The sequence below is a fragment of the Tasmannia lanceolata genome, unplaced genomic scaffold (assembly GCF_043159265.1).
Source record: "Tasmannia lanceolata isolate RefF3 unplaced genomic scaffold, GAP_Taslan_0.1 ptg000023l, whole genome shotgun sequence".
Taxonomy (NCBI): domain Eukaryota; kingdom Viridiplantae; phylum Streptophyta; class Magnoliopsida; order Canellales; family Winteraceae; genus Tasmannia; species Tasmannia lanceolata.
Window position 1 is genome coordinate 22034497 of NW_027518700.1, and position 11401 is coordinate 22045897.

The 11401-nt window shown below is 43.4% G+C and overlaps 1 protein-coding gene across 1 annotated transcript; it reads right to left on the reverse strand.

Annotated features, from left to right (window-relative positions):
- Positions 1 to 384: 384 nt before the first annotated feature.
- Positions 385 to 1547, reverse strand: LOC143855935 (uncharacterized). Its single transcript, XM_077365981.1, has 2 exons — positions 1026 to 1547; positions 385 to 435 (listed from the first exon to the last, which is right to left on the reverse strand). The coding sequence occupies exons 1-2, from the start codon at positions 1545 to 1547 to the stop codon at positions 385 to 387; spliced, it is 573 nt and encodes a 190-aa protein (XP_077222096.1).
- Between the last annotated feature and the right edge of the window lie 9854 nt (positions 1548 to 11401).

Sequence of the window (11401 nt, forward strand, 5' to 3'; positions counted from 1 at the left end):
TGCTGGTAGGAGGCGGTTCGGAGGAGGGCTCGCTCTCTTTTCTCGAGCACGAGATCGAGAGCGTTCCGGAGGAGCTCAGAATTTCCTTGTTCATCATAGTTCTCCGTGCGGAAGCTGAAGAGGCCGATTTCTAGCGGAATGACCGCTTCGGCCCCGAAGGTTAAGCTAAAAGGGGATTCCCCAGTTGCGGTCTGTGGCGTTGTTCGGTAGGCCCAGAGGACGCTAGGGAGTGCTTCTACCCAGTTTTTTCCAACTTCTCCTAGTTGTTTCTTGAGGCTCTGGAGCAAGGTCCGGTTAGTTACCTCCACCTGCCCGTTGGCCTGCGGGTGTGCTACGGAGGCGAAACGGTGTTCGATGCTTAGGTTGTTGCAGAATCTGCCGAATTCAGCGCTTGCGAACTGGGGTCCGTTGTCCATTACAAGTATCCTTGGAATGCTGAAGCGGCAGACTACGTCATGATAGAAAAACTTCTCTGTTGCTTTCGAGTTGGGCTTTGCCACGGCTTTAACTTCGACCCACTTGGTGAAGTAGTCGATGGCGACGTACAACATCGTGTGTCCCCCGGGGGCTTTTGGGAACGGCCCGAGCAGGTCCATACCCCACATGGCGAAGGGCAGGGGCCCTGCCATTGCAGTGTATGGGGTGGCCGGCTGATGGGGGGTGGTTGCATACCTCTGGCACGGGCTGCACTTCTTGACGAATTCCTTGGTGTCCCTGAGGATCGTAGGCCAAAAGTAGCCGTGCCTCACGATTTTTTGAGCTAGAATCCTACTGCCTCCGTGGTCTTCGCAGATTCCTTCGTGTACTTCCCGTAGTGCGTACTCTGATTCGGAGGGTACCAGGCATCGGAGGTACGACCAGGTGTACGACCGTTTGTACAGCCTGGGTCCGTGGACCACGTAGTGGGCAGCTCTTGCGGTTAGGCGCCGGGCTTCCAGCTTGTCTTCGGGTAGTACTCCGTCTTTCAGGTATCGCATGATGGGGTCCATCCAGTTTGGTCCTGGTGGAATCTCAAAGACTTGTACCTCATCGATGCTGGGGTGGGGCAGTATTTCTGTGAGTATGGTGCCGAAGTCGTGGGTTTCTTCCGAGGCAATTTTTGACAACGCATCTACTTGGTTGTTCATGTCTCGTGGTACCTGGAGGATCTCAACTTCCCTCATTCTTTGTAGTTTTTCCTTTACCTTCTGGAGGTATCGCTTCATCCTGGGGCCTTTGGCTTCATATATTCCGTTCACTTGGTTGACGACGAGCTGGGAGTCGCTATAGACTTTTAACTTTCCCGCGCCGAGCTCCATGGCTAGACTTAGCCCTGCTAGAAAGGCTTCGTATTCAGCCTCGTTGTTGGAGGCTTTGAAATCTAGCCGAAGAGCGTATTCTAGCATGAATCCTTCGGGGCCGTGGAGGACCACTCCCGCCCCGCGCCCCGTTTGGCCTGCTGAGCCGTCAACGTGCAGGGTCCAGTGCATCTCGTCGCTCTGTTCCGCTGAGTCTGGAGCCATGTCTTCACGAGTCGTCTGTTCGGTGGGGCCCTCGCCATTTTCCATTGTTGCTGGTTCCGTGGCCGGGGCCGTAGATTCCACTATGAAGTCAGCGAGGGCTTGGGATTTAATAGCCGGCCTCGGTCAGACCTGTATGTCGAACTCTCCCAACTCGACGGCCCAACTTACCATCCTGCCCGAGGTCTCTGGTTTTTGGAGAATTTTCCTCAGGGGCTGGTCAGTCAGAAGCACTATGGGGTCGGCTTGGAAGTAGGGGCGGAGCTTTCGGGCGGCGCTGACGACTGTGAGGGCAAATTTCTCTATGTTTAGGTATCGGACCTCCGCACCGTGGAGAGTCTTGCTCACATAGTACATCGGGTATTCCTTCTTGTTGCTTTGTTTGGCTAATACCGCACTCACCGCTGTGGGGCTGATGGCCAGATACAGGAATAGTTCTTCTCCTAGCTCAGGTTTGGCGAGTACGGGCGGTGTCTAGAGGTACTGTTTCAAGGCGTCGAATGCTTCTTGGCAGGCCGGGGTCCATTCGAATTCTCGTGTATTTTTTAGTTGTTTGAAGAAGGGCTGGCATTTTTCCGCCGACTTGGGCATGAATCGGCCGAGGGCGGTGATTCGCCCTGCGAGCCTCTGTACTTCTACCGCCGTTGTTGGGCGCTCCATGTCTAGGATGGCCTGGATCTTTTCGGGGTTGGCCTCGATGCCTCTCTGGCTAACCATGAACCCTAAGAACTTTTCAGAAGTTACCCCGAAGGCGCATTTCGTGGGGTTCAGCTTCATCCGGGCTCGTCGCAGGGTGTTGAAAATTTCCTAAAGGTCGGAGATGTGTTTGGAGGCTTCCAAACTTTTCACCAGCATGTCGTCAACATACACCTCTACGTTCCTTCCGATTTGCACCCGGAATAGCTTATTTACGAGCCGTAGGTAGGTGGCGCCCATGTTTTTTAACCTGAAGGGCATAACGGTGTAACAGTAGACGCCCTGATCGGTAATGAACGGTGTTTACGGGATGTCTGGCTCGTGCATTTTCACCTGATTGTAACCCGAGAAGGCATCTAAAAAGGTGAGGAGCTCGTGCCCGATTGTGGCGTCGATGAGCTGGTCTATGCGCGGGAGGGGGTAGGGGTCCTTCGGGCAAGCCCGGTTTAGGTCTGTGAAGTCTATGCAGGCCCGCCAGCCTCCACTAGCTTTCTTGACCATGACGACGTTAGACAGCCACTCGGGGTACCAGATTTCTCTGATAAACCCGGCTTGTAGTAGCTTCTCCACTTCGGCCTTTATGTGAGTTTGATGTTCCACCGCGAAGTTCCTCTTTTTCTGCCAGACGGGTTTAAGGGCTGGGTTCACGTTTAACTTGTGAACGGCCAATTCCTTGGGTATCCCGGGCATGTCCTTAGCGGACCATGCGAACATGTCTTTGCTGGTTCTGAGGAAGTCGATCATCTGGCCTCGCAAGGTGCCTTTTAGCAGGGAACTGATCCGGACTTGTCTCTCCGGCTGATCTTGGGCTATGGGGATGGAGTCTAGCTCCTCAGCGGGTTCTACTCTGATTGTGCGGGCCCGCTGCCGGGGGTCTTCACTACCGATCGTGAAGTTCTCGGCCGGAGCGTTGGTTGCTCTTAGGCTTGCTGCGTAGCACTGGCACGCTATCATCTGCTGCCCCCGGACTTCCCCTACTCCGGTTGGAGTGGGGAATTTCATCTTGAGGTGGGGGGTGGAGACCACCGCTCCCAAGTCTCTTAGAGCGGGGCGTCCTATGATGGCGCTGTAGGTGAAAGGTATGTCCACAACCATGAAGGTGGTTAGGATGGTCTTTTGGAGGGGGTATGTCCCGAAAGTTACGGGTAAGTCGATTTTGCCATTGACCCGCACCGATGCCCCGGAGAACCCGTAGATGGAATACTCCACGGGTCCCAGCCTCTCTTGGCCCAGTTTCATTTCTTTGAAGGTTCCGAGGTGTAATACGTTGACGGAGCTTCCCATGTCAACCAGGATTTTCCCTATGTCGAAGTTGGCGACGACTAGCCTGACGACTAGTGCGTCGTCGTGCGGGGTTTGTAGTCCGTCGAGGTCTTCGTTGGAGAAAGTGATTGAAATAAACAAGAGGGGGGGGTGAATTGATTTTAACACTAAATTATGCCTTTTGAAAATTAATTATGAACCCTAATTTGAATTTTCTTCTCTTGATTAAATTTTTTGGTTAGTGCAAATAAGATTAAAACAGAATGAAATGCCAAACCAAAAAAGAATGAAAGTCCAAGAACAAGAAAGAACACACCGATATATAGTGGTTCGGGCAAAGCCTTACTCCACTCTTCTTAAGATCATCCTTAAGGTTTTCCACTATGTGAGACCTCCACGATGCCCGGCTCCGAAGCGATTACACTTCCAAGGGATATTAAATAAGGATGCCCTTACACCTTTACACCGACTCTCCTTCTTCGCCGAGTTCTAAGTGATGCTCCCTAGGGTATTAAGGTAGGATGCCCTAGCCACCTTTACAAGAAATAGAAGTTGAATAGCTTGGCTTCTCTTGAAAGTTTGATGCACTTTGTAGTCCCTTGATTGCTCTTCAATAATGGTTGCAAGTGAAAGCTCTAAATCCAAACTCAATAGATTTGCAAGTGCAAGGCAAGTTTGGAGAGAAAACAAAATCTTTAAGCTCAAATGGATTGCAAGTGTGTTTGAGGGCTTAAGGAAGTTTTTCAAAAGTTCAAGAGAGGAGAAAAGTCCTCTTGATGTTGTATATATAACCTCTCATCAAAATATGACCGTTTGGGGGTGGTAATATCAAAAATCACAAATTAATTCAAATCCCAAAGGCTCTTTTCTCAGCTATCGCGAGGTTCTCGGAGTTCCGAGAACCATTCTCGGAGTTCCGAGAAAATGGCCAGAAGATGGAAATATTCTACTGGACCATTTCTCGGAGTTCCGAGAAGATTTCTCGGATTTCCGAGAAGCCTAAAAATCAGCAGACTTTTTATTTTTATTGCTTGTTTGATTTTGGGCTTTTGGAACTCAACTCCTATGATAAATTTGGAATGTTTATGAGGGTCCCAACATGTTGGTCCATCACATAATCATTCACTATGCCATTTTAGTTCTTAAGTGTTTTTGAAAACTCTTTTGAAAACCTTGCCTTGAACTAATAAATCTAAAGAGAAAGGATGTACAATGATACCTATGTAACCTTCAACTTCTCTTTAGTCTTGGTCTTCAATTGATCTTCCATCTTGTGTATGCTTGCTTGAGAGATGATGTCAGCTCCACTTAGCTCCTTTGACTCTTGTGCTGGTACGTCTTCAAGCATGACCATGTAGTGTGTTGGTTTCTTTAATGATCAATCCTATCTTAAACACAACACTTCAAGGTAAATTGATTAATATTCAATAACACAATCAATTATGTTTAGAATCATCAAAACAAGATAGGAGAGTAGACCCTTGGGCTTACAATCTCCCCCTTTTTGATGATGACAAACAAAATTCATTATGAGGTGTGTGTGGAGTGACATAGTAGGCAAGTGAATGCTGGAACTCCTCCTCAATATATGCACACAGATAAATGATAATTAATTAAAAAAAATACATATAGTCAATTGAATAGATAATCAATTTCAAACTTCTTCCCCTTTTGTCATCAACAGAAAGGGTGAACTAAAATATACAGCAATTTTGGAGTAAATGAAGATTGAGTTAGGTACTCCCCCTAAATCAATGCTTATGATATAAAAATATTTAGCCAAGTAATGCACATATACCTGTTCATGATCGAGATGTTGACAAATGTCAAATTGTTAGGTATTTTTAATTAAAGTGAAGGTACCTCTCCATCTTAGAAAACTAAGAAGGCTAAGAGTACCAATTGAGTGATTTTTAAGATTAATATTTGACATCTCATTCATGCAGATACTACCAAACAAGGATGATATATAAATACTATATAGATAAGCTGGTGAAGAGGCACAAAGTATTTATTTGGTAATTTCTTTGACTTGATCTACACTCGAAATGTTTAAGGCACTTCGGATATAACAAATTCTATCATCACTAAGGGGTTTTGTAAAGATGTTCGCCAATTGATCCTCAGTGTTGATATATTTTAAGCAAATATCCCCTTTTTATGAGTGATCTCTAATGAAGTGGTGCTTAATCTCAATATGTTTTGTTCTTGAGTTTTGTATGAGATTTTTTGTTAAGCTTATAACACTAATATTGTCACATTGGATGAGAATATTTTCCATTTTAATTCCATAGTCCATCAATGTGCTTTTCATCCATAGGACTTGTGCATAGCAAGCTCCAGCTACCACATATTCTGCTTCTGTTGTAGAAAGAGCTACTGAATTTTGTTTCTTGCTAAACCATGAGACAAGTGATTTGCCCAAGAATTGACAAGTCCCACTAGTGCTTTTTGTATCCACTCTACATCCAGCAAAATTTGCATCTGAATATCCAATGAGAGTGAAGGCAGATGATCTTTCATACCATAGTCCCAGACTTTGGGTTCCTCTTAAGTACTTGAAGATCTTCTTGACTGCCGATAGGTGAGACTCCTTTGTATCTGATTGAAATCGAGCACAGAGATAGACAGTAAACATAATGTCTGGTCTGCTGGCTGTCAAATAGAGTAAGCTACCTATCATACCCCTATACATCTTTTGGTCCACAGATTTGCCAAATTCATCCTTTTCTAGCTTAGCAGTTGTACTCATGGGAATTCTTGATGTCTTACTGCTATCCATGCCATACTTCTTTAGTAACTCCTTTGTATATTTTTCTTGATTTATAAATATCCCATTTTGGTATTGTTTAATTTGGAGTCCTAAGAAGTAGGTTAACTCACCCATCATGCTCATTTCAAATTCATTTTTCATTAGAGTTACAAATTCGTCACACAGTTTTTGATTGGTTGAGCCACAGATGGTGTCATCTACATAGATTTGCACAAGGAGGATATCTTGATTTTATCTTTTGATAAATAAAGTTTTATCCACCTTTCATACCAAGCTCTAGGAGCTTGCTTCAATCCATACAAGGCTTTATCAAGCCTGAAGACATCATTTGGATGTTTGAAGTCTTGAAAACTTGGAGGTCGCTCAACATACACTTCCTCTTGGATATAGCCATTTAGGAAGGCACTTTTGACATCTATTTGATATAGTTTAAATCCTTTATGAGATGCATATGCCAAGAGTATCCTAATAGCTTCCATACGGGCAACAGCAGCAAATGTCTCATCATAGTCTATTCCCTCCTCCTGATTGTACCCTTGGGCTACAAGCCTAGCTTTATTTCTAGTGATAATTTCATTTTCATCCAATTTGTTTCTATACACCCATCTCATGCCAATGACTGGATGATCACTAGGTTTAGGCACTAGCCTCCACACCTTGTTCCTTTCGAATTGACTCAACTCTTCTTGCATAGCCATCAACCAATATTCATCTTTTTCGGCTTCCTTGATGGACTTAGGCTCTAATTCGGATAGGAACGCCAAGTTATTGCTCACACTACGATAGTATGATCTAGTTCTTACCGGCGATGTGGCATCACCTAAGATTTGGGATTCAGGATGATCTACCAATATTCTCCTATCCCTAAGTAATGAGTCATCATCTTCATTTTCTACTTCCTCACTAGGTAATGTATTACTTGTAGATGCATGGGGAGGAACATTTGTCTTAGGTAAGAGATGTTCAATATGTTCATCCTCATCATGTGGCATTTCTTGAGGTGTTGGTTCTCTCTCATCAAATGTCACATGCATGGATTCTTCTACAACTACGGTTCTTCTATTAAATACTCTATATGCCTTGCTATGTGTAGGATACCCTAAGAATATCCGACTTCTTATCAAATTTGTGTAGGTTATCTTTAATGTTCAAGATATAGCATTTACAACCAAACACTCTAAAATAGCTTATATTTGGTTTCAAGTTTTTTCAAAGCTCATAAGGTGTTTTCTTAGAAATTGGCCTTATATATACCCTATTTATGATATAGCAAACGGTGCTAACCGCTTCCGCCCAAAAGTATCTAGGGAGATCATTTTCATGCAACATAGTTCTAGCCATTTCTTGGAGGGTTCGGTTCTTTCTTTCTACAACCCCATTTTGTTGAGGTGTCCTAGGTGCCAAAAAATTGTGTTTGATGCCATGTTCATTACAGTAAGTGTGAAAATGTACATTTTTAAATTCTGTTCCATGGTCACTCCTAATGTAAGATATGGCAATACCCTTTTCATTTTGTATTTGATTGCACAATTTAAGGAAATTTTCATAAGTTTCATCTTTATGTGCTAAAAATATGACCCATGTAAATCGTGAGTAGTCATCCACAACTACAAACACGTACCTCTTTTCACCTAGGCTACTAGTTTTCATTGGTCCAAAAAGGTCCATATGAAGTAGTTGCAAGGGGTAAGTGGTTGAAATCATATTTTTTGGGGCAAATGAGCTTTTTAATTGTTTGCCTAATTGACAAGTTCTACAAATGTGATCTTTGATGTATTTGAACTTAGGCAATCCTCTAACAATGTCTTTTGAGGAGAGGGTCGAAATGAGATCCATTCCGGCATGACCCAACCTCCTATGCCACAACCAAGAATCTTCACTAATGGCATTAAGACAAGTCACATTTTGGAGTCTAAGATCATCTAGTCCAATAGTGTAAATGTTATTGTCTCTAGAACCTATGAATTTCACTTTTCCATCTATCTTATTTTTAACAATGCATTTGTCCGGATTGAAGATTACTTCAAAACCATTGTCACACAATTGACTAATGCTAATAAGATTATTGGACAAGCCATCAACATAAAGTACATCATGTGTGGGAGAGGTAGAGTTACCTATGGTGCCTTCTCCTTTGACCTTTCCTTTCTTATCATCTCCAAAGGTAACGTCTCCACCATCCTTGAGTAATAGGGATGCAAATTGAGTGAGATCTCCGGTCATGTGTCTAGAGCATCCACTATCAAGGTACCATGTGTTCTTCTTGTTATGGCTTTTAAGGCATACCTCTTGATTGTCATTTGTTGAGGCCATGAAGCAAACATTCTTGTTCACCTTCACTTTCATTGTCCTCATCCCATGTGGCGGTCATTCCTTTCTTGCCTTCTCTTCTCTTGAAACGGTTGTTTGAAGAAGGCTCATTGTTGAGTGGACAATCCGGGCGAATGTGTCCAAGCTTCTTGCATCCATAGTATCGGGGTTGAGACGATCCGTCACCGAGCTCTTCTTTCTTCTTGAATGGAGGATTGGTCCTTCTATTTCTCATGCCTCCCATGTTCCTTTGCAAGAACTTGATCCTTCTTGTTAGGAGGGCAACTTCATCTTCCATGTCTTCCTTTGGATCTTCATTATCACCTACATTACAAACAAAAGCAACACCTTTTCCTTTTTCAATTTTAGTTTCAATTTTGGGTGCTTTTGTTTTGAAAATCATCTCATGGGTTATCAAGGACCCTATTAGTTCATCTAGGTTTAATGTATTCATGTCATTGGCTTCGGTGATTGCGGATGTTTTGGATTCCCATGATAAAGGTAGAGATCTAAGGATTTTAGTCACTAAATCTCTATTTGAAAATTGTTTTTCAAGTCCCCTTAGTAAATTTACAAGGTTAGTGAATCTAGTGTACATGTCGGCAATAGTTTCATCGGGTGTCATTTGAAAGAGTTCATATTGCCTAAATAGATGGTTCATTTTAGATTCTTTAACTTGGTTGGTTCCCTCATGGGTGACTTCTAAGGTGTCCCAAATTTTCTTAGCCGAATTCAAATTTGACACTCTATTGAATTCTCCGGGTGATAAAGCACAAATTAGGAAATTCATGGCTTTGGCATTGTAGTTTGAGGCTTGTTGTTCGGCTTCGGTCCAATCGTTTAGATTTCTAGTGGGTAATATATATTCATTATTAATGGCTCTCCACATTTGGTAATCTTGGGTTAAAAAGATTTTCATTTTGGTTTTCCAAAATTCATAATTTGTTCCATCAAATTAGGGTGGCCTAGTGTTTGAGTAACCTTCATAGTGTTGAGGGTAGTTTGCGATTTTTAGAATCTTTACTCTAGACCGGTTAGGGTTTAAAAAAAATTAGAGACGAGGCTTTGATACCAATTGAAATAAACAAGAGGGGGGTGAATTGATTTTAACACTAAATTGTGCCTTTTGAAAATTAATTATGAACCCTAATTTGAATTTTCATCTCTTGATTAAATTTTTTGGTTAGTGCAAATAAGATTAAAACAAAATGAAATGCCAAACCAAAAAAGAATGAAAGTGCAAGAACAAGAAAGAACACACCGATATATAGTGGTTCGAGCAAAGCCCTACTCCACTCTTCTTAAGATCGTCCTTAAGGTTTTCCACTATGTGAGACTTTCACGATGCCCGGCTCCGAGGCGATTACACTTCCAAGGGATATTAAATAAGGATGCCCTTACACCTTTACACCGACTCTCCTTCTTCACCGAGTTCTAAGCGATGCTCCCTAGGGTATTAAGGTAGGATGCCCTAGCCACCTTTACAAGAAATAGAAGTTGAATAGCTTGCCTTCTCTTGAAAGCTTGATGCACTTTGTAGTCCCTTGATTGCTCTTCAATAATGGTTGCAAGTAAAAGCTCTAAATCCAAACTCAATAGATTTGCAAGTGCAAGGCAAGTTTGGGTAGAAAATAAAATCTTTAAGCTCAAATGGATTGCAAGTGTGTTTGAGGGCTTAAGGAAGTTTTTCAAAAGTTCAAGAGAGGAGAAAAGTCCTCTTGATGTTGTATATATAATCTCTCATCAAAATATGACCGTTTGGGGGTGGTAATATCAAAAATCACAAATTAATTCAAATCCCAACGGCTCTTTTCTCAGCTGTCGCGAGGTTCTCGGAGTTCCGAGAACCATTCTCGGAGTTCCGAGAAAACGGCCAGAAGATGGAAATATTCTACTGGACCATTTCTCGGAGTTCCGAGAAAATGACCAGAGTATGAAAAATACTACTGGACCATTTCTCGGAGTTCCGAGAAGCCTAAAAATCAGCAGACTTTTTATTTTTATTGCTTGTTCGATTTTGGGCTTTTGGAACTCAACTCCTATGATAAATTTGGAATGTTTATGAGGGTCCCAACATGTTGGTCCACCACATAATCACTCACTAAGCCATTTTAGTTCTTAAGTGTTTTTGAAAACTCTTTTGATAACCTTGCCTTGAACTAATAAATCTAAAGAGAAAGGATGTACAATGATACCTATGTAACCTTCAACTTCTCTTTAGTCTTGGTCTTCAATTGATCTTCCATCTTGTGTATGCTTGCTTGAGAGATGATGTGAGCTCCACTTAGCTCCTTTGACTCTTGTGTTGGTACATCTTCAAGCATGACCATGTAGTGTGTTGGTTTCTTCAATGATCAATCCTATCTTAAACACAACACTTCAAGGCAAATTGATTAGTATTCAATAACACAATCAATTATGTTTAGAATCATCAAAACAAGATAGGAGAGTTGACCCTTGGGCTTACAGTGATGATCTGAACTTCACGGGGTGGATCTGTTCGGGCCTTTTTGGAAGGCATTTCCATGGAGAACACCCGTTCTGCATACGCCCGCCGGCCAGCTGTTGTCGGTCCTCCCGCTGCCTGCCCGCCCGTGATGATGTTAATTTTTCTGATAATGGTGGGCGGCTGTTCGCGGGCCTGCGGCTGTTCAGTGGGCTCTTCTTTCTTGGGATGCCGGTGGCGGCGTGTGTCGTGTCTGCTGCGGGATCGATGTCTGCTTCGGGAATGATGCCTGCTCGGGGATCGGTGTCGGCTTGTCGATCTCTGGCGACTGCTGGACCGGCGGCGGCCGCTGGACCGGCGCATATTGGGCGACTGACGCCTGCCTCGGGGTTCGTCGGGTGGGCGTTGGGCCTC

Coding starts and splice junctions, on each gene's coding strand:
- LOC143855935 (XM_077365981.1), bottom strand. CDS start 1,547: ATGGAAAATGGCGAGGGCCCCACCGAACAGACGACTCGTGAAGACATG. Junction 436..1,025: donor CCCACCCCAGCATCGATGAG/GTACAAGTCTTT, acceptor CTGCCGCTTCAG/CATTCCAAGGATACTTGTAA.